The sequence below is a fragment of the Garra rufa genome, chromosome 23 (genome assembly GCF_049309525.1).
Source record: "Garra rufa chromosome 23, GarRuf1.0, whole genome shotgun sequence".
Classification (NCBI taxonomy): domain Eukaryota; kingdom Metazoa; phylum Chordata; class Actinopteri; order Cypriniformes; family Cyprinidae; genus Garra; species Garra rufa.
The window spans coordinates 21,972,401-21,999,199 of NC_133383.1; the positions used below are offsets into that span (position 1 = coordinate 21,972,401).

At 35.2% G+C, this 26,799-nt stretch overlaps 4 protein-coding genes, 1 long non-coding RNA gene and 1 pseudogene across 6 annotated transcripts in view; 1 reads left to right on the forward strand and 5 right to left on the reverse strand.

The window, feature by feature from the left end:
• cadm2a (cell adhesion molecule 2a) overlaps window positions 1-26,799 on the forward strand; it is a 508,011-nt gene that overhangs the window by 197,881 nt on the left and 283,331 nt on the right. The gene's annotated exons all lie outside the window — the stretch shown is intronic.
• Window positions 8,804-11,668, reverse strand: LOC141299772 (C-type lectin domain family 10 member A-like; the record flags this gene model as incomplete). Its single annotated transcript, XM_073830150.1, has 3 exons — window positions 8,804-10,951; window positions 11,050-11,279; window positions 11,447-11,668. Coding segments are annotated over 3 exons (591 nt in total), but the record flags the coding sequence as incomplete, so codon positions are not given.
• Window positions 11,566-13,165, reverse strand: LOC141299707 (uncharacterized). Its single transcript, XM_073830090.1, has one exon. The coding sequence runs from the start codon at window positions 13,112-13,114 to the stop codon at window positions 11,687-11,689; it is 1,428 nt and encodes a 475-aa protein (XP_073686191.1). The 5' UTR covers window positions 13,115-13,165; the 3' UTR covers window positions 11,566-11,686.
• Window positions 14,693-15,892, reverse strand: LOC141299777 (uncharacterized). The gene is made up of 5 exons (XM_073830153.1): window positions 15,805-15,892; window positions 15,353-15,709; window positions 15,123-15,250; window positions 14,934-15,040; window positions 14,693-14,822 (listed from the first exon to the last, which is right to left on the reverse strand). The coding sequence occupies exons 1-5, from the start codon at window positions 15,890-15,892 to the stop codon at window positions 14,693-14,695; spliced, it is 810 nt and encodes a 269-aa protein (XP_073686254.1).
• On the reverse strand, window positions 14,693-26,746 carry LOC141299775 (macrophage mannose receptor 1-like; annotated as a pseudogene).
• LOC141299634 (uncharacterized) lies at window positions 21,916-22,683 on the reverse strand. The gene is made up of 2 exons (XR_012341811.1): window positions 22,585-22,683; window positions 21,916-22,187 (listed from the first exon to the last, which is right to left on the reverse strand). It is a non-coding gene; the product is annotated as an uncharacterized lncRNA (long non-coding RNA).

Consider the following 26,799-nt stretch of genomic DNA (forward strand, 5'->3'; position numbering starts at 1 on the left):
TGGAAATCTGACTTGGTGTATGGTTTTGATTCATTATAAAGAACACGTTCATAAGAGTCGTTTACTCAGGAATCAGACTTCTTGTATGTTTATGACTTACCAAAAAGAGCTACTTATAAGAGTCATTCACTCGGGAATCAGACTTATTGTATGTTTATGATTCACTAAACAGAGCCACTCATAAGAGTCATTCACTCAGAAATCTTCCAGTCTTCCAGTATGTTTATATTATAAAAAGAGCCACTCATAAGAGTCATTTACTTGGAAGTCTGACTTCCAGTATGTTTATGACTCACTAAAAAGAACCACTCATAAGAGTCATTTACTTGCAAATCAGACTTCTTGAATGTTTATGACTCACTAAAAAGAGCTACTCATAAGAGTCTTTCACTCAGAAATCTGACTTCCTGTATGGTTTTCATTCAGTATAAAGAACACATTCATAAGAGTCATTCGCTTGGGAACTAAACTGCTTGTATGTTTATGATTCACTTAAAAGAGACACTCATAAGAGTCTTTTACTCGAATTCAACTTCCGGTATGTTTTTGATTAATTTCACGAGTTTGCCTGCCCATCCAGTCCATATGGATAATGGTAAACAAACTTGGCTTGCTGTCCTTAATGGAGGCTCGAACTCGAAGCTCGGCTTGAGCGCAGAGAAAGAATAGCAGAAATAGAGGAGGAGAAGGGGAAGTGGAGGGATGCCGGAAGAATTGAGGCTGCCTATAGGCTCGAATTTATGATTGACAGGACTAAATGATTAGGCTCCTCCCGAACCTATGTTTGGAACTTCATTATAAAGAACCACTCATTAGAGTCATTCACTCAGAAATCTGACTTCCTGTGTGGTTTTGATTCATTATAAAGAACACGTTCATAAGAGTCATTCACCTGGGAATCAAACTTCTTGTATGTTTATGATTCACTAAAAAGAGCCAGTCATAAGAGTCATTCACTTAGAAATCCAACTTGCTGTATGTTTTTGATTCATTATAAAGTATAGATTTATAAGTTTTTCACTCGGGAATCAGACGACTTCCTGCATGTGTAAATAGAATCCATTGCTATTAGCACTTACTGGGAATAGTATCTATAGCTATTTATACTCAAAAGTTTTGTTTAGAAAGAAACTTTGACTACTGAAACAGAAATTGCACACACTTAATTCTACCTAAAATACATCTTGTACATAGCTGTTTTTTGAAGATATTTGCATTTGTATGGCAAGAAATAGCTTGAATTCAACAGGGAACAAGTTTTGCTGAAGGGAAACACAAATCACACAAAACCAGACTGCAACAAAGCAACGTCAGCAATACTCAAACTAGAATCATTCATAATAACAGCTGTGATATGTCCTTGTAAGTTCCCATGCATTGAGTATACATAATTAAATCTTTATAAACAAGAGCATAAACAATATGCATATTCCCCACAGCCTTAGATTTATCCTTAATCATCAGGGTGAGTGCTTCTATTTTCTAATACAAATGTATCGAAACAAATCGAGAGATTATTTTCATCATGAATCCAGTGATGCTACAAGCTCTATAGCCATTAAAAATATTGCGTACACTGTAAAAAGTTTTCACCAGTTTCAACTTAAAAACTAAAGTTTAGCAGCTGCCTTAAAATTTTAAGTTAAATCAACTTTAGTCATTTTAACCCAAGTTAAATCAACAAATTTTTAGTGTAATAAGTTAAAATGACTTGTAGTTTTAAGCTGATTTAACTTAAAATTTTAAGGCAGCTGCTGAACTTAAGTTTTTAAGTTGAAACTGGTGAAAACATTTTACTTGTAACCCATCCTGTATTTTGAAGCTGAATAAGTAAAGAAACCTTTTAACCAATATTTTTTTCTTGTGCATCATCCGGCTACTAAACAGGCTTTAGTTACCATCCTCTCTTTCTCTGACACGCTATTTCTCTTCCCCTCAATCCATTTTTCTTCTTTATTTTTCATCTCTGCGGTACCATCACTGTTTATGCTCTTAATATCTTCCTCATAAACTCATCATGACGACGACAGTTCCACCCTGGGACAATGGGAAAGTAATAAAAAAAAAAAAAAACGTCAGCACGGAGGGATCTTAAAGGGAAAAAAGGTGCATCAGTATAGCCTGGGGTGATTTTAAACGTATTCTTTACAATGATTCCACATAGCGGTCACCTGGGGCTAGCAGAGTAGCCGCGCCAATTAAATTAGGTAGCAGCAGAACTCCTACACCCCTGACTGCATCCTGTTTACCGGCGATCCCCGCGGACACTCTCTGCTCCGCTCTGCTGTGTACAGTAATTGCATTTAGGACACTGTCGCCTTGCAGAATATTGTAGAGAATGAAAAAAAAAAAAAAAAAAAAACGTACACCTGAGAAGACAGGCTCTTCAGTATTACAAGTATGGACTACATTACCCATGAGGCCTTGCTGCTAGGGAATAGTGGAGAGGAGGGAATTCTGTTCATTTGTTTACAGGGCCATCAAAAGGTCATGGCAGAAAGTTCAAACAAAGAAGTTTCTAATTACATGGACGCTTGGATGTTCGTGTCCACAGAGGGTTGAAATTGAAGAACTGAAATGTGTGATATGGTTTCATATCATTCCTAATATAGCCAAGGAGGCTTTTTAGCACAAGGAGCGGATTGAATTATATGCGTATTGAATTATACAGGAGTTGTAATGTGCATATTGATTGCGGGAAGGTTATTAAAAGGTTGTGGTAGTGTTAGGTTACAGAACTCCTGCTGTTCACTATCCAAATCTTGTCTTTTCCTGACGGAATCTGGATTTTTCAATGTATTATATTTAGGGATGGAGATAAAAACAATCCTTTGTTTGGGAATCAGGCTACACTGGTTGTTTTTGAATCAATACCAGTGAAGTCCAGCTCTCAAGCTAATGTCTATCATTAGCAGTTCTCAAAAAGATTCACTCAAATGAACCATTCATACAAGTTTTGTTCAACAATTTGACATCACTTGTCAAACTTCGTTTTTCATGCACTAAAGAAGCCACACTGTTAGTTTCTGATTCACTAACCGTTTGTAAGACGTTTGCTGAGGAAACAGCTTTTTTTTTTTTGATTCACTAAAAAGAACCATCTCGTAAGAGTCATTTGCTTGAGAATCAGAATTCTTGTATGTTTTTAAATCATTAAAAAGCTTGAGAATCAGACTTCACTGGTTGACCTGAATATTTATGATTCACTGAAAAGAGACATTTGTAAGAATCGTTAGCTCTGTACTTCACAAGTCAAGGCCTGTTTTTTATTTTATTTTTTTATTTTATTTACTAAAAGCAACCAATCATTAGAGTAATTCACCTTGGAATCAGACTTCTTTTATGTTTTTGGTTTATTATAAATGATCACTGAGAGTCATTTACACGGAAATCCAACTTTGTTTGGTTTTGATTCATCATAAAGAACACATTCATAAGATTCATTCACCCAGGATTCAGACTTTCGCTATGTTTTTGATTCGTTATTAAGAACCACTCATAAGAGTCATTCACGTTCATAAGAATCATTCACTTTGTAATCAGACTCCTTGTATGTTTATAATTCACTAAAAAGAACCACTCATAAGAGTCATTCATTCAGGAAACAGACTTTCGCTATGTTTTTGATTAATTATTAAGAACCACTCATAAGAGTCATTCACGTTCATAAGAATCATTCACTTTGTAATCAGACTCCTTGTATGTTTATAATTCACTAAAAAGAACCACTCATAAGAGTCATTCATTCAGGAAACAGACTTTCGCTATGTTTTTGATTAATTATTAAGAACCACTCATAAGAGTCATTCACGTTCATAAGAATCTTTCACTTTGTAATCAGACTCCTTGTATGTTTATAATTCACTAAAAAGAACCACTCATAAGAGTCGTTCATTCAGGAAACAGACTTTCGCTATGTTTTTGATTAATTATTAAGAACCACTCATAAGAGTCATTCACAATCATAAGAATCATTCACTTTGTAATTAGACTTCTTGTATGTTTATGATTCACTAAAAAGAACCACTCTAAAGAGTCATTCACTCGGGAATCAGACTTCCGCTGTATGTTTGATTCATTATAAACAACACATTTATAAAAGTCATTCTGGGAATCAGACTTCTTGTATGTTTTTGATTCACTAAAAAGAAAATGCTCATAAATGTGTAGTGATTCACTATAAAAGAGCCATTTGTAAAAATCATTAGCTGAGGAATCAGACTTCACTGGTCAATCTCCGTTTTTCGATTGACCAAAACAACCACTCATAAGAATCATTCAACTGCCAATCAGCCACATTTTTGATTCATGATGAAGAACCACTCATGAGTCATTCACTCAGAAATCCTCTTTCCTGTATGGTTTTGATTCATTCTAAAAAAAACACATTCACAAGAGTCATTCACTCTTGTATGTATATGATTCACTAAAAAGAAAATGCTCAATAGAGTCTTTAGCTTAAGAATCTTTAGACTTTACATGTTGCTCTAAATATTTATGATTGACTAAAAAAGATAAATTTGTAAGAATCATTAGCTCAGGAATCAGACTTCATTGACCATTGTTTGATTCACTAAAAGCACAGGCTCATGAGAGTCATTCAAATGGGAATCATACTTCTTATAAGTTTTTGATTCACCAAAAAGAATCACTCAGTAAGGTCATAAACTTGGGAAACAGACTTCACTAGTCATGTTTGTTTGTTTCTGTTCACTATAAAGAACCATTCATCAATGGCTCATTGTGTAGAAGGTACTGTCTCCATGTCAAGCTGTTGGGGTTTGATGCTGTCCAACAGTTTTGTCAGACACTGTGTTGAGCATTCTGTGGAGACGATGTGATTACAGACTGCTTTTCTGTGATCTCACAAACGCTTAGCACTTCTAAAGACCCTCGGCTTCTGTCAGGATCAAGCTCTTGGCCCATAAGAGCGACCACATAGACGGGTTAATTAAACTTAAATAATTAAAAAAAAAAGAAGTGGCAGTAATGACCTGTGGTTTGGAAGGGCAAAAACATATGGCACTAGACAACTTCCCATCTCTTCGCTGCCAGTCTGGGGTGACGCCCCACCTTCGCTCGCTTTGATGATGTCAGCCAATGGCGGTGGCAGAATGCCAGGATGGCATTAGGTATGCTGGACAGGTGGCAAAGAGAGAGAGAGGGACACTAGCATGACACCGTAATGAGAGGCATGCCAACTGTTTTCCCGTCTGCCGCCGGGCACGGCTCTCCGGACCGTTAAATCACAGAGTTGAGAGGCGTTTCCTGTTTCTCTCGCTCTGTCTGTCTCACACCTGTGCTGTCTCTCGCTTTCTCTCGACAGTCTTAACATAGAATCCATTTATCTCTCCTCTCTCTGATGGAATCAGGTTTCTCCTCTTTGAGCAGCATATCCCGTTTTTTCTTCCCTAGCAATTTCCGTGGCTGCTTGGTCTGAACTTGACAGTCGCTGAATGACACAAAGTGACCGGGCCGTCTCAAATCATGAGGTGTTACACAGAATGATCTGGTAAGAGGATTTCCTGTTGTCAGGCTGTGATTTAGTTGTCAGTAATTGTCAACGAGGGACCTGAAAAACTGCCCCGGTGTTTCGGGGTTATTGTATCCTCCCGATATTTCTTCATTTGTCTCTTTATCTCGCCATCCGCCATCTGTCTTAAACCGTGCTCCGCAGTTCGTCTCAAATAAATACAGTGTGGCATCTTATCATAGCAGATACGTATTTAATCAGGATGCGAATCCAGATAATTAGGGCGATTATGAGTCAGTCTGATCGAGTCTAATTGTTTTTGATACGCGGCTTCCTCTCCGCTCTGAATTGCAATTCATTACACCGCTGGCCGAAAGTTATCGGAACAGACCGGTGGAATGTGGCCTCGTCATTGCTAATAGTGGACGACGGCCGTAATTAACCCAACACACTCTGTCGCCATAGTCACAATCTCGTTCAAACAAAGCCACTGCAGGGCCTTTTAATGCGTGTTTGTATTTAACCCAGATTAGGTTGGAGAGTCATGCAATCACATTTGAATAAATGTCTCATTATCTCTAATAGTGTTGGCTTATGGTTGCATGTTATTGTCGGAAATTGTTTCAGGTTAAGACGATTACACCGAGCGCTGCAGGATTGTACACGGTGATTGCCGTGACCTTGTCAGGGCACGACAGTCACAATTTTTTTTCAGACGCCCCGATCACGCAAGTAGTTCATATTCCGACTGGTGACATTTTCAGAGGTTCTGAGGTGCAATAAATAAATAAATAATAAATAATATTTACTTAACATTTTTTTTTTTTGTATTTTATTCAACATTTTTACTACATTGAAAAAGTTTAAAATGTAGTAAAGGTTAAAAATGTTTTTTTATTGATTCTTTTTTCACAAATTGAAACATAAATTTAATTGAACCAGTTTGCTTCAAATTTAACTAAAAACTTTATTGAAAACTAATCTAATAGATTAAAAATAGAGAATAGAGAAAAATAACCTTTTTAATTTAGCACAATATTTAATAAAATAAAAATGTTGCAAAACGTAAATAAATAAACAAATAAATACTTTTTTAAAATAAATAATAATACTTTTATAGTTATTTATGTAAATTAAATTAATACATTTTTGTTGGTCAAATGGCATGTTCTGAAATTATTATTCTTGTTTGACATTTAATTTAATGTAGTGAAAATGTTGAATAAAAAACAAAAATATGTTGTAAAAAAGTAAATAAATACTTTTTTATAAATAATTATTTAATTTAATTTAATTTAATTTAATTTAATTTAATTTAATTTAATTTAATTTAATTTAATTTTATTTTATTTTATTTTATTTTATTTTATTTTATTTTATTTTATTTTTGCCTCAAAGCATATGAAAACTTCATCAGGGTTGTTGGAAAAAATGTGACTGTCGAACCCTGATTTTTTTTTTTTTGTAAATAAAAAATATTTTTTAATTTTTATTAAATTATTATTATTGTGTTAAGTTTCATTTAATGTAGAAAAATGTTTAATAAAATCACAAAATTATGTTAAAATTATATAAAAAAGTAAATACTTTTAAAATAAATATTTAATTTAATTTAATTTAATTTAATTTAATTTAATTTAATTTAATTTAATTTAATTTAATTTAATTTAATAAAAAAATATATTTTATATTTATTTATTTTTCAGAGCCTCTGAAAACTTCATTAGGGTAGTTAAAAAAAGACTGTCGAACCCTGATAAATGTTTTTAATTTTATTTATTTTATTTTTATTTATTTATTTATTTATTTTTAATTAACTAATTTTTGTTGGCCGAGTGTCATGTAATGAAAATAGTATTCTTATGTGAAGTTTAATTTAATGTAGTTAAAATATTTAATAAATTAATATTGTTATATTATATTTAATAAATAAATACTTTTTTAAATAAATAATAATATTAATAATAATAATAATTTTATTATAATAAAATTTATAATTTTTGAGTTTAAAATTAATTTTATTTTATTTTATTTTGCCTCTTTATGAGTGTGACTTTTGATTTTTTAATTAACACATTTTTGTTGGCCGTGTCATTTAATGAAATTATTATTATTGTGTGTTTAATTAATTAAATTTAATTTAATGTAGTAAAAGTGTTAACAAAACTTTGTTGGAAAAAAGTAGATAAATAAAACAAATATGTTTTTATAAATAATAATTATTAAATTTAATTAAATGTTTATATATATCATATTTATTTTTATTTTGCCTCTAAAAATGTCACTGGGGTGTTGAAAAAAAATGTGACTGTTGAACTCTGACTCCAATTTTTTTTTTTTTTTTTTTTTTTTTTTTTTTGCTAACAATTTTTTGTTGGCTGAGAGCTATGTAATAAAATGTATTATTCTTAAATGAAGTTTACTCTTTTTTTTTTTTTTTTTATCCCAATAACCATATCCCTGAACACTCGTCTATATGTCTCTCGGCTCAGGTACAGGACAAATACCCAATAATTGTAACAAAGTGAGAAATCAATAAAGGTTGCTGAAGGGCTGGAAAAGGTTGTAAATCAATAAAGCAGAGAGGTGAGGGCCTCAGAGTGCATTTACATGGTCCCGAATACTCACTGCCTGGCTTCTATTACCTTTATACTTGATTGGCTATTGACATTAAATGTGTGTGTCCACTGCATATTTCCCCAATGAGTTGACCAGATGAGTTTCAAATGGTTTTTATGAGCATGTTTTTCATCATGCATTCATCACACACACACACACACACACACACACACACACACACACACACACACACACACACACACACACACACACACACACACACACACACACATGTTGGGTTTACATGTTTTCTAGGGACATTCCATAGGCGTAATGGTTTTTATACTGTACAAACCGTACTTTCTATCGCCCTACACCTAAACCTAGCCCTCACAGGAGATTGTGCACACTTTTACTTCCTCAAAAAAACTCATTGTGCATGATTTATAAGCCTGTTTCCTCATGGGGACCTGAGAAATGTCCCCACAAGGTCAAAATCTACTGGTATTACTATCTTTGTGGGGACATTTGGTCCCCACAACGTGATGAATACCAGGTACACACACACACACACACACACACACACACACACACACACACACACACACACACACACACGTTGTGTTTACATGTTTTATGGGGACATTCCATAGGCGTAATGGTTTTCATACTGTACAAACCGTATTTTCTATGGCCCTACACCTAAACCTAGCCCTCACAGGAGATTGTGCACACTTTTACTTCCTCAAAAAAACTCATTGTGCATGATTTATAAGCTTGTTTCCTCATTGTGACCTAAGAAATGTCCCCACAAGGTCAAAATCTACTGGTATTACTATTCTTGTGGGGACATTTGGTCCCCACAACGTGATGAATACCAGGTACACACACACACACACACACACACACACACACACACACACACACACACACACACACACACATCCTCCTGTTTCGACAAGCATGGGAATTCTAACAGATAACGTTCTCAGGTACTTGTGTGTTTTTAATGCATACATGCATTATTCCATTTTGTAAACAGTTGCGTGAAATTGATTCTGATACATTTTAGTTTTTCTTTGTTTCTATAACTGAAAGGTCAATACCTCAAAACAGATTTATAATGTGAGAAACATCATATCACCTGCAGTTGCTATGAGACACCAGCCGTCTATAGGCTGGTTAAAGGCCAAGTCACATACAAAAGCGTCTTCTTTTTCATGTTCTTCATTCTAATGACCTTCGAAATATCATTTAGTAGTCTCCAACTGTCCCTGACAGTCTCGTCTGAACACTTGCCTCTATAAAAGACCTTCTTAGCTAAAGGAATTCAGAGATGAGAGTATATTTTAGCTTTAAGGAACAGCTCACCCAAAAATGAGAAGATTCAAGATCCAGATCCGTCAAGGGTGATAAAACGATGACAGAAATGTTGTTTTTTGGCGAACTGTTCCTTTATGTATGCTCAGCAGTTTTCGATTTTAATTATTTTTTTTTTCACTTGAAACGAACATTTGCAAGAAGTTGTCTGTTTTTATATTGTCATGACAGCCATTTTGCGTAATGCACAACAGATGGAAGTTCATTAACACCCTTCTCAGTAGTCAACATTCAGTTCATCTGAAAAAATCTCAACATATTGCTCTCTGTCAGCTCAGTCATCATTCACATTTATATGAGGATTTTATTCCCTCATTGATAAACAAGTACACAAACTTTTGAACTTTGGGGAAAATTGGGGAACTGGGGAGAATTGAGGAACTGAGGGACATTCATAATTAGTGTAAACTAAATAAATAAATAAATGGCGTTTGCATACAGTAGTGATTCAGAAGGTTTGATTACATACAGTTGAAGTCAAAAGTTTACATACACCTTGCAGAATCTGCAAAATGTTCATTATTTTACCAAAATAAGAGGGATCATACAAAATGTATGTTATTTTTTATTTAGTACTGACCTGAATAAGATATTTCACATAAAAGATGTTTACATATAGTCCACAAGAGAAAATAATAGTTGAATTTATAAAAATGACCCTGTTCAAAAGTTTACATACATGTACACTTGATTCTTAAAACTGTGTTGTTACTGTGCTGAATGATCTGATTATTGAGTCCTATGTTTGTCCACTGTTCTTTAGTAAAAATCTTTTAGCTCCCACAAAGTCTTTGGTTTTTCAGCATTTTTATGTATTTGAACCCTTTCCAACAATGACTGTATGATTTTCAGATCCATCTTTTCACACTAAAGATCACATGAGAGACCCATATGCAACTATTACAGAAGGTTCAAACGTTCATTGATGCTCCAAGAGGAAAACTGATTAATTAAAAGCCGGGGGTGAAAACTTTTGAAAAGAATGAAGACGTGTACGTTTTTCTTATTTTGCCTAAATATCATCTTTTTTTTTTTTTTCATTTAGAACTGCCTTTCAGAAGCTACAGAAGATACTTGTATGTTTCCCAGAATACAAAAAAAGTTTAACCTGATCTTCAAATGCAAAAAGTTTTCACCCCCTGGCTCTAATGCATCGTATTTCCTTCTGAAGCATCAGTGAGTGTTTAAACCTTCTGTAATAGTTGCATATGAGTCCCTCAATTGTCCTTGGTGTGAAAAGATGGCATTGTTGGAAAGGGTTCACATACACAAAAATGCTAAAAAAGCAAATAATTTGTGGTAAATAATGGAAGAACAGTCAGTTTAATGTAACCTTCATGTAACAAAATGGAAGTAAAAAAGTGTAGGTTGTGACATAAATCTGAAATTCATGTAATGATTTATTTTAAACTGTTCCTCTCACAGATCCATTGATAAGCACGATGACATGGAAAATCAGCCCATCCAAATTTATGAGTTACAGCACAATCTTCATTGCCTCCAATACTATTGGGCTCTGTAACCCCCCACGACCTGAAACTACAAATCAGCATTAGATGTTCAGTGCTGCTTTCTGTGTGATATCATAATGACTATTTTTAACTGATAATAATCAGTTAAATTCAGTGATTTCTCACCCAAGGTTGCTGCCATCGACCCATTTCCATCTGCCCTCCGAATGTCTGTCAGTCAGACCAATCCAAACATGAGCACCACAAGACATCTTTTTAAAAAAGTTCTGAAAGAATGAAACAATAACACATTTATGCAGCCATTTTGAAACACCAACTTGTTTAATAAAATGAGTTTTGTACCTTATAATACAGTGGCAAATATGCAGGTGGTGATGAGAAAGCCACATGATGAATCAAAGCTCATCACAAGTAACTTTTTCACATTCTGAGGTAAATACTAATAGGTATGCATAGTGCCATGCACACAAATACAAAACACCATCAACTTAACACACATCATACTAAGATAATGCAATAAATAGCAGTTTAAAAGCATTTGAAAAACATGAGTTTTACTCACATGTTCGTCTCTGTTGTTTATGATGATCAGATCTGCTCGTCGGTCCGTGCAGTATCTTCTGCTGTCATACCAGTTCTTCTTTTGAGAGGAAATGTAGTAAAAATGGGATCGGTAGTAAATCCATTCATCTGTAAACACAACCAGTTCAACTATTACACAGATTTTCAAAATTAATTTTAAACTGGTTGAACCTAAATCATTTATAATGTATCTTAATAACAATAATACAAATTGGTCTTATTAGTTGTAATGTAGTTCGTGATTACCCATGTTCAGCAGTTCTTTTTTCTCATGATTTAACTGGTCTCTTTGTTTAGTTAGGTCATGGCTGTTTGCTATTAATCTATCTTTTTCTTTTGTCAGTTGCATGTTCTTGGTTAGTAGCTGGTCTCTCTCTTTAGTAAGGTTGGAATTTTTGGTTAATAGCTGGTAGTTTTCTTCGGTGAGGTTGGTGATCTTGGTTAGTAGCCGATCTTTCTCTTTTGAGAGTTTGGTATCATTGGTTAGTAGCCGGTCTGACTCTTCTGTGAGGTTGGTATCATTGTTTAGCTTGTCTTTCTCTTCTGTGAGGTTGGTATCATTGGTTAGTAGCTGATCTTTCTCTTCTGAGAGTTTGGTATCATTGGTTAGTAGCCGGTCTGTCTCTTCTGCGAGGTTGGTATCATTGGTTAGCTTGTCTTTCTCTTCTGAGAGTTTGGTATAATTGGTCAGTAGCCAGTCTCTCTCTTCTGCGAGGTTGGTATCATTGGTTAGCTTGTCTTTCTCTTCTGAGAGTTTGGTATAATTGGTCAGTAGCCAGTCTCTCTCTTCTGCGAGGTTGGTACCATTGGTTAGTAGCTTGTCTTTCTCTTCTTTGAGGTTGGTATCATTGGTTAGTAGCCGATCTTTCTCTTTTGAGAGTTTGGTATCATTGGTTAGTAGCCGGTCTGTCTCTTCTGTGAGGTTGGTATCATTGTTTAGCTTGTCTTTCTCTTCTGTGAGGTTGGTATCATTGGTTAGTAGCTGATCTTTCTCTTCTGAGAGTTTGGTATCATTGGTTAGTAGCCGGTCTGTCTCTTCTGCGAGGTTGGTATCATTGGTTAGCTTGTCTTTCTCTTCTGAGAGTTTGGTATAATTGGTCAGTAGCCAGTCTCTCTCTTCTGCGAGGTTGGTATCATTGGTTAGCTTGTCTTTCTCTTCTGAGAGTTTGGTATAATTGGTCAGTAGCCAATCTCTCTCTTCTGCGAGGTTGGTACCATTGGTTAGTAGCTTGTCTTTCTCTTCTTTGAGGTTGGTATCATTGGTTAGTAGCCGATCTTTCTCTTTTGAGAGTTTGGTATCATTGGTTAGTAGCCGGTCTGTCTCTTCTGTGAGGTTGGTATCGTTGTTTAGCTTGTCTTTCTCTTCTGTGAGGTTGGTATCATTGGTTAGTAGCTGATATTTCTCTTCTGAGAGTTTGGTATCACTGGTTAGTAGCCGGTCTGTCTCTTCTGTGAGGTTGGTATCGTTGTTTAGCTTGTCTCTCTCTTCTGCGAGGTTGGTATCATTGGTTAGCTTGTCTTTTTCTTCTTTGAGGTTGGTATTATTGGTTAGTAGCTGGTCTCTCTCTTTTGTTAGGTTGGTATCAATGGTTAGTAGCTGGTCCTCTGTATAGTTTGTGTTTTTTGTATGGATGTGTACACACAACATTATGACTTCAGTGAACAGAAGAATACACAGCAGCACCAAACACACCACAGCTGCCTTGGTCCTTTTTATCTTCATGCCATCACTTCCTGAATGTGACAGATATGAAAATAAATGTTAATTACTCATATAACTCAAATGTGTGTTAGTTGTTGTTCTAATGAAATGAGTCTCAATACCTGTGTGTCGAGGTGTTTGGTGTCTCTTGGTGTTTGAGTTCTTCGTTTCCATCCTGACATCATCGTTGTTTATAGGATCATGAGCATTAGCATTGGTTTTCATCTCCTCTTCATCTTTATCCATTCCATGTGTCCTGGGATTCTTCATATTGCCGTAATAAGACGTATTCAGTCTGCTGGAGTTAAACGCGTGTATATTACAAGTTGTTGCTTAAGTGGACTGGACCACTCTGAACTTCTGCTTATGAGCTTTTATTTGAAAAAGACCATTGTGGTCAAGAACATGTGATATCCTGATGGGACACTAAAAAAAGTTTTTGCTGACATTTGATGAGAAAATTCCTCTTGTACTCATGCGGTTAATTATGAAAAGTTACTCTTCCCACCGGTACTGTCTTTTAACTAAAATATTAGTTGAGACTTATGCATTTGATGTGGTGAACAAGCACTCAGCTCGCTATATTTGATTGTGTTTTATTTTGTCTTTGTTATTTATATGATGACACAGCAAATGCCACCAAATCTGTAAAATAACTGTTTCTTATGAACAGAAACAGCATTACAATTTTTTTTTTTGAGTTCCTTAATGAACCACCCATGCATACTACATGATATTCTGTAGTCTGTTATAAACCAGAAAACTACTGATTAAAAAGTAAGGTGTTTATTAAAATGCAGGCTAACGAAAACTGCTTACAGTCTACTGAGTAACCCTGTTGGTGAGTCTGAAGTACATACTGTAACTGTCAGATCATCAGTGTAAGACTTCAAATAGAGAAGACTTCATTTTGTCGATAATCGATTGTTACAATATTTCTTTATTTATTACAGTGTTTTTTTTATACAAGTGGCTGTCCATGCTACATTGCTAAAGTTAGGCTAATTCCCCACCTCGTCCCTCGCCACCTGCAAACAATTCGAATTTCCATAGGCATAATTTATTTGAATGATATTCTAATGGACCGTGTTGTGACATCATAGCATCCAGAAAACAAACGCTGTAGTCCAAAGGAGCCATTCATTGTAGTTCTTGAAAAGGGATTTTTTAAAAAACTGAATATCCCCCTTTAAAATGGACTTTGTAACTTTGTAGATGTTTTTTTAAGCACAAACATACACACCACACACTGGCTAAAATTCAAAAAAAGTGAAAAAGCATAATAGGACCCCTTTAAGAAAAAGAATCCTGCCCGCAGTTGCTTTATTCGGAGTGTGTCTTTGATTTTGTCCTGCTTACTCCCAAGCACTTTCACTTCACTGTTTGGTGTTGTAAATGATTCTACTCTGTATGTTCAAACAAAAAAAAAAAAAAATGGCAGTTGCAGTTCCTTTAAATATATCTGTTCTTAGGGGAAAAAAAATACTGTTATATATTTTATAAACCTACAGTTCATGTGATGACTTATTTTAAACTGCTCTTTTCACAAATCCATAGAAAAAAATCACTACATGGATAATCAGCCCATCCTGGTGAATAAGTTAGAGCACAGTTCTCTATTCTTCGTCCATTGGGTTCTCGAGGATCCCAGAACCTGCAACAACAGATCAGCATTAGATCTTCAGTGCTGCTTTTTGTGTGATATGATACTGACTGTGAGAATCATTTATTACATAATAGTCAGTTCAATTTAATGATTTCTCACCCAGAGGTCAGTGTGCTGCCATTAACCCACTTCCATGTTCCCTCCACATCAGTGTCAGTCAGACCAATCCAGACACTAGCATTAGCAGATATTTTCCTCACAAAATCCTGAGATTTTGTGAAAATGAAACAATAACATAGTCACATGATAAAGTAATAACACATTTCTTACAAAATTACTTTCACTCACTTGTTCCTCTTTGTTGTTTATGATGATCAGATCTGCTCCTCTCTTTATACAGTATCTTCTGCTCTCAGTCCAGTTCTTCTTCTCAGAGGAAATTAAGTAATGATTCGATTGATAGTAAACCCATTCATCTGTAAACACAACCAGTTCAACTATTAGCACTTCATTCCCATCACATTGATCTACCAACAAGTAGTTGTTTTAGTTTTAAAATAGGCCTAGTCCATAATTACCTTTTTCATGAATACTTTTCAACACTTCAGTTTTCTCTTGAAGTAATTGGTCTCTTTGTTTAATCAGGTTGTGGTTACTTGATAATAAACCATCTCTCTCTTTTGTCAGTTGCATGTTCTGGTTTACTAGCTGGTCTGTCTTTTCTGTGAGTTCTGTATTCCTGGTTAGTAGTTGGTCTTTCTCTTCTGTGAGTTTGGTAATGATAATTAGCTGCTCACTGCTCTCTTTTGTGTAGTTTGTGTTGTTTGTACGGATGTGGACACACAGCAATATGACTGCAGTCAGCAGAAGAACACACAGCAGCACCAAACACACTACAGCTGCTCTGTATCTTCTGATCTTCACACAATCACTTCCTAAAGATAAATTATACTTCAACACTCATATAACTCAAATGTGTTATGTGTCTGCCAAGTCTGTATTGTTGTTCTAATGAAATGAGTCGCAGTACCTGTGTGTTGAGGTGTTTGGTGTCTCCTGGTATTCTCCATTTCTGACCTGACAGTGTTTACAGGATCTACATTGGCATAGATGTTCATCTTCTCATTATTTTCAACTTTACCCTTTCAATGTCCAATGAATTCCACAAATAAGATGTATATTTGAGATTATTTAAAGTTGTTGCTTCAAGTAGGCTGCACTGCTCTGAACTTCTTGTTTGAGCTTTTACTTTTATAAGGCACCACTGTGGTTACAGTATAAACATGTGATATCCTGGTAAGACATACATTTTTTTCAAGCTTTATCTCTTGTACTCGTTTACCGCACCACAAAATGAAATGCACTGTAGTTACTGTTCACCATAGTAGCTTTTTTACAGTTAAAACTTTGTATAACAAACACATTGGTTGAGAAGCACTTCACAGATGCTGGTGCTGCAAATGACACCAAAGTCTAACTGTAATAACACCTATCAGAAGAACACAGTTCTAATCTCTGCTCCAATGCACAACTATATAGATGAAGTTACTTCTATTTTTTTTATTGCAAAAGATATTATCAGCTGAATAAGAGGGAATGTTGGATTGAAAAAGGAACATAAATTCCCTGTCCTTGGTTGTTACAGTGAGCACTTGCATATCAGAAGTTTTCCTATAACTACTTGATTGTAGCATATGTGAACGATCAGTGTGCAGTGTAGCATATTTTCAAAGTAATATTATATATATGTTTTTAGGGATAAAACATTTGAATGTGCAAGAAATTGCAAATATCTTTAAGGAAAGCATTTGACGTGCTGCACTAAAAACACTTTAGAGGAAGTGAAACTAATAAGTGGTTTCTGTCACTAAGAGACATTTCCTCCCATGAGGCGTGTTTATTATATCACAGCATATTGGCATGATCATGTCTGGTGGCCTTTAAACACTAAAGTGACTAACATGTTAGTAGTTAGTGGTTGTTATAATAAAATGAGCATGTGTGTTGAGCTGGTGTTTGAGTTCTCCATTTCTGACCTGACATCTTAACTCTTTATAGATGTATAAAATGTGGATCTAGATGTCAATCAGACCTTTTGTGACTAAGGAAGCTATATTTAGTCACTGGTGTTTGGAGTCTTCATCTCGTAACACATGAGAACATCTCAGTGTTTTTGGTATGCGCTGTAGTCCAAAGCGACTTACACTGCTTTTAATACAGATAGATGGATAGTGTACAAACCTTAGTGAAATTGTTCCACGAAGAGTAAGGGAAGTGTTTGGATCTTTTGCAACTTTGGTCAGGAACACATAATATCTTGTTAAGATGATAACGTTATATATTTTAAAAATATACACTGCCATTCAAAAGTTTGGGATCAGCAAGACTTGTAATGTTTTTTTTTTTTTTTTTTTTGAGAAGTCTCTTATGCTCATCAAGACTGCATTTATTTGATCAAAAATGCAGAAAAAAAATAATTCTGCAAAATGTTATTATATAATATAAAATAATGGTTTCTATTTTGATATGCGTTTTCCTCTGATGCAAAGCTTAATTTTTATCAGCCATTACTCTGGTCTTCAGTGTCACATGATCCTTTCAGAAATCATTCTAATATGCTTGTTTTTTTATTAGAATTATCTATGTTGTGCTACCCAATATTATTTTTGGAACCTGTGGTAATTTTTCAGGATTCTAAATGAATAAAAAGTTTAAAAGAACAGCATTTATTCAAAATGTAAATCTTTTTTTTTAACAATATTAGTCATTGCTGTCACTTTGTATCATTTTAACACGTCGTTGCTCAATAAAAGTATTAATTTCTTTCAAAAAAAAAAATCTATCTATCTATTTCTAAGCAATGCATATTATTAGTAAAAAATAAATTTTGATATTTTTATGGTAGGAAATTTACAAAATACCTTCATGGAACAACATTCTAATGATTTTTGCCATAAAAGAAAATCTATAATTTTGACCCAATGTATTTATGGCTATTGCATACACATGTGCTACTTAGGACTGGTTTTGTGGTCCAGGTTTTATTTATTTATTTATTCTTTCTTCAAGTTTATTTTAAAGAACACATACTGTATATGAAGTTAAGGTTTCTTGCTGTTTTCCTCTGACCATAGTTAACCATTGATAATATATTGCAGGTAAACTCTAAAAAAATATTATACATTGGCATCGATAATTATCTCCCCTTACCTTTCTCTGTTTATTTCCTGTATCTCCTGTAACTTTCAGACATTGTCAGTTTCTTAAAACCATTCAACCGGTGATTCTTGTACTACTCTGAACTTCTGGACTGAGTTTCTGCTCTTGAGGTTTTCAGAAGAAGCCATTTTGTTCAAAAAGTCTTGTAGTGTTTCAGACTTCAACTTCAACTTTTTTGGCCTTATTTTTTGTTGTAGGAAACAAGGACTGATCAACCCTTGTAGTGAATCCATTAAGTGGAAATTGTTTCAATTCTCTTTCTTTGAATACTGTCTCAGTGGTTTTAAGATGTTGCATGCATCTGTTAGAATGCCCTCAGTTAACAGTAGACTGGGGCCTTTGTAAAGCACCTTAAGTGCACTATTAGCATTAGCAAACAGGTATCAGATCACACTGAAAGGCTGAATGGTCCCTAAAGTTTTACTGTGTCCACAAGCAAAGCCATAGAAAAAAGCTATAGTGAATATTAGCTATATTTAGCTGTTAGCCTAGCACTAACATCAGTCAATTCTTTTAAGTGTGAAGCTGCATACTCTTGATCTAGTGTGTCGGAGCTCACGGTTCGATACGTCTGCTATAAGCGTCACTCATAAATGTGTAGTGCAATACTAGCTGCTCCACACATGTGCACCAACAAAATAAAAGCAAATTAAGTTCCTCAGTGATTTAATAATGATTTATTACAATGGGACTTGCAGAAGAAACAATCTTTAGCTTACTAAAAAGCAAATACAAGTACAACTTCATATTTTTACCTGCTTCCTATTTGCAAAAATTTTTTTTGTTTGTTTTGATGTTAAGAAGATTTCCGTTCACATATCCATTTAAAATCAGAATTACATGGATAGTCATATGCCTCTGATGAGGAAGTCACAGCACAATTCTCCATTCTATGTCCATTTGGCTGTCCAGACGCCCAGAAACTGAAACTACAAATTAGAATTAGATGTTCAGTACTGCTTTGTGTGTGATAAAATACTGTGAGAATCATTTATTACATAATAATCGGTTGAATTCAGTGATTTCTCACCCAGAGTTCAGTGTGCTGCCATCAACCCATTTCCATGTGCCCTCTTCATCGCTGTCAGTCAGACCAATCCAGACTTCACCATAATTTTTAAGAAACTCCTAATTATAGAATATCATTAAATAATGTTTTAATATCTTAACTAACATACATTGTATATGATTAAAACAATTTTTGAAACAATTTTTTACTTACTTGCTCTTCTTTGCTGTTTATAACAGTCAGATCTGCTCCTCTCTTCAAACAGTCTTGTCTGCTCTCAGTCCAGCTCTTCTTCGTTGAGGAAATGTAGTATAAACTGGATTGATAGCACCTCCATCCATCTGGTAACACAACCTGATTAGTTACAAGCTCCTTGAATTAAAACAACACGAATACTGCATCTTTTTAATATTGAATATTTGTGTAGTTTTAGTGTAGTTTAAGATTACCCATTTTACGAAGATGTTCTGACAGAAGCATTTCCTCCTCATTTAACTGTTGATTTTGTTTAGCCGTTTTGTTATTGGCATTCACTAATTCATTCTTCTTTTTGAACAATTTTTTAACCTCTGCACTATGCTCGTATATTGACTTAATTAACGTTTCTTCACCATGTTCATACTGGCGTGTCTTAGTTCTATGTTCCACAAGCAGCAAAACAAACGCCTCCAGCAGAAGACCACACTGCAGCACCAAATACACTGTAGCTTTTTTGTATCTTCTAATCCTCACAGAATCACTTCCTGAAAATGACAGATACGTAGATAAATGTTTCTTTACTCACATGACTAAAATGTGCGTGTTAGTTATCCTTATAATGAAATAAGTCACAGTACCTGTGCTGTTCTTCTTGTACATTTTCGGCCTTTTAGAGACAAATCGTGCACTGCTGTGAACTAATACTTTAGGAAGCTGAACGTAAACTACACCGCTGTGACTGCACTGAGCAGTCATATCCTGTGTGCTTATATAAAAACATTTTTGCAGATAAATGATAAAGATCTTACCCACCCCCAACCCATGTAAGCATTTTTTTAGACCGCTAGAAAACCTAGTCATGTTGTTAAGCCTTTGATTGTATTTACATTTTATTTCTTTTATAAATTGAATTGATGATTAAAATTTATTATTTTTCTTTTTATATGTGAAGTGTGTAGTTTCTGCATCACAAGCGTTACCAGGCAGAATTAAGGTTCAAACGCTCACTGATGCTTGTGAAGGAAAAACAATGCATTAAGAGCTTTTGTATCCTGGGCAACATGTAAGTATCTTCTGTACCTTCTAAAGGGCAGTACTAAATAAAAAAAAAAAAGATATTTATGCAAAATAAGAAAAATGTACACATCTTTATTCTGTTCAAGTTTACACCCTCTTAATGCATTGTGCACTGCTTTTCTTACTTAGATTTTTTGTCTTGTTTTCAGTCAAAATATCTACAAATTCTTAAATCAAGGAGGATTTTCTAGACAAGTAAAAATTATCTCAAAAGTCAAAAATAAGTGTGTTTTTGCTTGAAACAAGCTAAATAATCTGCCAGTTGGGTAAGAAAAAAAAATCTTGTTTCCTGTTATGAGAAGTTAAAATAAGATTTTTTTTTGATTACCCCATTGGCAGTTTTTTTTTTTTTTTAGCTTGTTCTAAAAAATCTAAGTAGGAAAAGTATTTTTGCAGTGTGTTTCCTTCTGGATCAGTGAGTGTTTGAACAGTTGTTGTGTTGAATAGTTGCATATGAGTCCCTTTAGTTTTCCTCAATGTGACCAGATGTATCTCAAAATCTTATATTCATTGTCGGAAAGGGTTCAAAAGCACAAAAATGCAGAAAAACCAAATAATCTGTGGGACCTGAAAGACTTTTCTAAAGAACAGCAGGCAGTTTAACGGTTTAACAGCAATTTAACAACTATCACTAAAAAAAAAAAAAAAAAAAAAAACAGCTGTGAATCATTCAGGTAACAACACAGTATTAAGAATCAAGTGTATGAAAACTTTTGAACAGGGTATTTTTTTTATCAATTTAACAACTATTTTCTTTATATGTAGACGTCTTTTATGAGAAATATCTTATTCAGGTCAGTACTAAATAAAACAATAATATGCATTTTGTATGATCCCTCTTATTTTGGTAAAATAATTATCATTTTGCAGATTCTGCAAACATTTGACTTCAACTGTATGTAACCCCTCACACCCGGGTCCTACCACACCCACTCCGAGCTGGACTCGAACCCGGCTCTCCGGCACGGGAGGCGGACGCACTAACAAGGAGGCTAAAGGCTGCAACCTCTAGCATCAGTCGCTAGTGCGTCTCTTGAGATCGGGGAGTGAGGTTTACCTGCACAGCACCTACTAGCTGGCCTCCGTTACACTCACCCCCCTAAACCTCACTCCCATCCGGGTCACGGCACCAATGTAACCCCTCGCACCCGCTCCGAGCTGGTCTCGAACCCGGGTCTCCGGCACAGGAGGCGGACGCACTAACAAGGAGGCTAAAGGCTGCAACCTCTAGCATCAGTCGCTAGTGCGTCTCTTGAGATCGAGGAGTGAGGTTTACCTGCACAGCACCTACTAGTTGGCCTCCGTTACATGTATATAGATATTTTTGTTTTCTTTGCACCCAAAAAGTATTCTCATAGCTTCATAACATTATGGTTGAACCACTGATGTCACATGGACTATTTTAACAATGTCCTTACTACTTTTCTGAGCCTTGAACACGGTAGTTATATTGCTGTCTATGCAGAGCTTAGCTTCTGTTCTGAAGATCTTATGGGTTTGGAATGACATCAGAGTGAGTAATTAATGACAGAATTCAAATTTTTGGGTGAAAAATCCCTTTAGCATAGAAACTTTTTCAGCTTTAAGTGTAAGTTTGCTAGATGTTGTATGGGTAACAAAATAAAACAGAATCATAAATGAGTTTTCTCAAGAGTTTTAATGATAAAGATAATTTATTACACGAGAAACATACTTGTTAGAACCACGTTTAAGAAGAAAAAGTGAAAAAAAAAATGAGACAAAAAATGTTGTAACCACCCTGTATTAACCCCTAATTAGTTCTCTAATTGTTCCTCTCACAGATCCATTTAAAAATTGTATCGCATGAACGATCAGCAACCCCTGTTGACAGATTTATGGCACAGTCCTCATTACCAGAGCTATCATTAGGTTCTCCAGTTGACCAAAACCTGCAACAAAAGACCAGCATTAGATGTCGGCTTAACAAAAGGGACCAACGTAGGACGTAGCTAATAAAGCTGTTTCATTTGATCAATTTGGTTCTACACTCTTAAAAATAAAGGTGCTTTAATGAGTTCTTCAAGTGATACCATAGAAGAACCATTTTTGGTTCCCCAAAGAACCATTCAGTCAACTGTTCTTTAGAGAACGATCTCTTTCTTACCTTTTTACAATCTGAAGGATCTTCTTTTGCCACAAAGAATCTTTTGTGAAACAGAATTCTTCAGATGTTAACGATTCTTTATAGAACCATTTAGACAAAAAAAGTTCTTCCATGGCATCGTGAAGCACCTTTATTTAATTATTTTCAGTTGAATTAAATATTTTATTTTAGTGATTTCTCACCCAGGGGTCAGAGTGCTGCCATCAACCCATTTCCATGTGCCTCCCACTTCAGTCAGACCGATCCAGACTTCAGAACTACCAGAAATTTTCTTCAAAAACTCCTAGAAGTGAAATATGATTAAATAAACCAAAACACAAAAATATAACAGCCCAAACCTTACCCCTTGGTTTTTTGTATTTGTTTACATATTAATTAATTTTCTGCATGAAGATGTCTCAGAAAGACCACAAAGCAATAGTTTAGACATTTTTTGAGTGTTTCACTCACTTGTTCTTGTGTGTTGTTTAGGATGATCAGATCTGCTCCTCTCTCTGTACAGTCTATTCTGCTCTCATTCCAGTTCTTTTTTTCTGAAGAAACATAGTAGAGACTGGATTGAAGGCACTTCCATTCATCTGTAAACACAAGCAGTGCAATGTTTAGCTCTGCTTTCCCATCCACAGAGATTGACACAACCAATATGTAACTGTTGTACTCAAAACATTTGGACTTTTTTTATATATATTGAATATTTGTGTAGTTTTAGTGTAGTTCTTTATTACCCATTTTGATTATCTGCTGCGACAAATTGATAATATTCTTCTGTAATTTTCCATTTTTTTCAAACAAGGTTTTATTCTCTGCTGATAATTTTGTGATATTGCTCTCCAAGATTTCTTTTCTGTTTTTTAACTCATCTATCGCATTGGTGAGGTTTTTGTTCTTGGTGTAAAAGTCCTCAATCATATTATGGAGATTCACACCCAGCACTATGACTGCAGCCAGCAGAAGAACACACATCAGCACCAAACACACTACAGCTGCTCTGAAGTTTCTGATCTTCACACAATCATTTCCTGTAGATCACAAATGTGAAGATTGTCTTAAAATTTCTTAAACACATTCTTGACTCAAATGTGCATGTTAGTTTATCTAACCATAATTAAATGTCTCAGTACCTGTGTGTTGAGGTGAATGGTGTCTCTCTCTGCCCGAGTTCTTGTTTTCCATCCTGACATGATGACGGTTTCTAGCATCGCTGCTGGCATCAGTGATCATCTCCCCTACATTTTTTCTTTCCATCTCTCGTATTTCAATGCTTCTATTGGCGTGAGTTTTCTAGAAGATTTTTAGTCTTTAAGCGTCAAATCGTGTAAATTGCTGGTGTGTGGACTGCACCGCTGTGTGCTAATACTTTAAGAGGCTGAACTTTAACTACACTGCTGTGACCGCACTGAGCAGTTATTTCCTGTCTGCTTATATTAAAAAAAGTTTTACTTAGAAATGATACAGATCTCCATTTCCCACAGTGTAAACAGTTTGCTTGCAGACTACTAGAATATCAAAATGTGTAGCTTAACCTTTAATATAAATGCCATTTAAATTTCTATAAAACTGTATAAATTATTGAAATTTATCTTTTCTTCTTCAGTTCCTCATCACCAAATGGAACTGAAGAAGAAAGAATGGAACTATTTACTTTTTACTTAAAAATGTGATGTTTATCTGCTTACCCCCAGGGCATTCGAGATGTAGGTGACTTTGTTTCTTCAGTAGAACACAAACAAATATTTCTAACTCAAACTGTTGCAGTCTGTCAATCATATAATGGCAGTCAATGGGACCCACGGCTTTGAGTATAAAAAAAAAATACACAGACACAACCAAATTGAACCCTGTGGCTTGTGACGATGCATTGAGGTCTTAAGACATGAAACTGTCGGTCTGTGCAAGAAACTGAACAGTATTTATATCATTTTTAAACTCTGATCCACCACAATGTCCAACTGTCCTGAGCGTGTTCACAACGGCCAGCATGTGACGCATCAATGTGCTCTGGCATAGTAGAGGCATGTGTGAAAGCTATCTGTTGCGCATATATGTGACTCATTTTTCACACAGAGAGATTGTGGGTACAACAGCTACTCAAAATTGTAATTGCTTGTGATTATCCTGATTGTTGCAAACGATTAACTAATTCTAAAACTAAAAGATTACATTTGCTTTAAGCCTGATCAACTGAAGTTATGGTGAAGGTATGCATGCTGTTCATCACGCACAGGCTGTTGTGAACGCTCTCAGGACAGTTGGTATGTTATGGTGGATCAAAGGTAAAAAAAATATATAAATACTGTTCAGTTTCCTGCACAGTTTGATTGTTTTGTGTATTAAGACCTCAGTGAATCGTCACAAGCCTCAGGGTTTAATTTGGTTTTGTCTGTGTATGTTTCTTCGACTCTCAAAGCCGTAGGTCCCATTAACTACTTTTATACTGTATGTCTGGCAGACTGCAACGGTTTGAGTTAAAAAAAAATCTTTGTTTCTGTTCTACTGAAGAAACAAAGTCACCTACATCTTGGATGCCCAGGGGGTAAGCAGATAAACATCACATTTTCATTTTTCGGTGAACTATCTTTTTAAAGTCATTATAGTTACAATTACATTGTTCACAACTATCATGCCAATAGAAAAAAGTGCTTGACTTAAATTATTTTTCTTGTTCAGAACTGATCTGATGTCAATACATAAAGCTCAAAATCGTGCAACACTCAAGAAAAAAGGTTGAACTTGATTGATGTAATGATGCTCACACAGAATAAAGTTTATGAAGAGCCACTGTACATACTGTATAACCAGGTCTTTAAATGAATCTTGAAGCTTACCATAATTTTGACAGAAAATCATCCTCTCCTTGACAGATTTGTGATTAGAAGTAGAGATTTTTGATTAATGAGAGAAACGTTCTTCTTAGCTTTGGCTTACAAAATTGTAAAAATGACAATCATGTTAAAATGTTGTGTATAAACATGTATTTCATGATATCTGATACTTAACAAGACTTTTTTTACAGATCCATCTAAAAGCATCATTACATGGATAATCACACCATTCTGATGGATAAGACGCAACACAGTTCTCTCCTCCATATCCATTTGGCTATCCAGACCCCCAGAACCTAAAACTACTGATCAGCATTAGATGTTCAGTGCTGCTTTCTGTGTGATATGATACTGAATTTGAGAATCATTTATTATAATCAGTTAAATTCAGTGATTTCTCACCCAGAGGTCAGTGTGCTGCCATCAACCCATTTCCATATTCCCTCTACATCAATGTCAGTCAGACCAATCCAGAATACATTACTATCGTTTTAGCAAACTCCTAACAGAATAAACCAGACATTCAACTTCCAAATAGAGATATACATGCCATATAAGAAAATATATAGGCCTACTTGTTTCTTCCACTCTATTTTTCACTCACTTGTTCCTCTCTGTTGTTTATGATGATCAGATCTGCTCCTCTCTCTGTACAGTATCTTCTGCTCTCAGTCCAGCTCTTCTTCTCTGAGGAAATGAAGTAAAAACTGGATTGATAGTAAATCCATCCATCTGTAAATACAACCAGTTCAGCTATTAACATTTTTCCCCATTTCTGAACAATATTTTTTAACAGAATTTATCCAATAGTTTAAAATTACCAATCAGACTTTTCCACAGTTCAGTTTTCTCCTGATATAACTTTTCACTTTGTTTTGTTAGATTGACATTCTTGGATAATAATCCATCTTTATAATTTATCAGATTTTGCTTCTGCCTTGTTAACTGATCTTTTTCTGTTTGTAGGGCTGTGATCTTAGTTAGTAGCTCATCTCTCTTCTCTGTAAGGTTGGTGTTCCTGGTTAGCAGCTGGTCTCTGTTCTGAGAGGTTGGTATTCTTGATTAGTAGCTCATCTTTGAGGTTGTTAATCTTGGTTAGCTTGTCTTTCTCTTCTGTGAGGTTGGCGATCTTGGTTAGTACCAGGTGTGTCTCTTGTGTGTAGTTTGTGTTGTTTATATGGATGTGGACACACAGCACTATGACTGCCATCAGCAGAAGAACACACAGCAGCAACAAACACACTGTAGCTGCTCTGGAGCTTCTGATCTTCACACAATCACTTCCTGAACACCACAGATGTGAAGATGACTGAACATGTGCAAACCGCAACGTTTTATCAAAGAAATGAATGCGATTACCCATTTGCTGAGGTGGTTGATGTGTGTTTGTCTCTGTCCTGAAGTCATGATCTCTCACACAATCTGCACTCTCGTAGATATCCACCATCTTCTCCACTCGCTCTCTGTTCATTTCCTCTGACTCAATCCTGATCGCCACATCATCATAAATATCATTGGACATTTCTGCTCTTTTACAGTCCAGCTTAGTTAAACTGTGCAAATGTTGAATGTCTT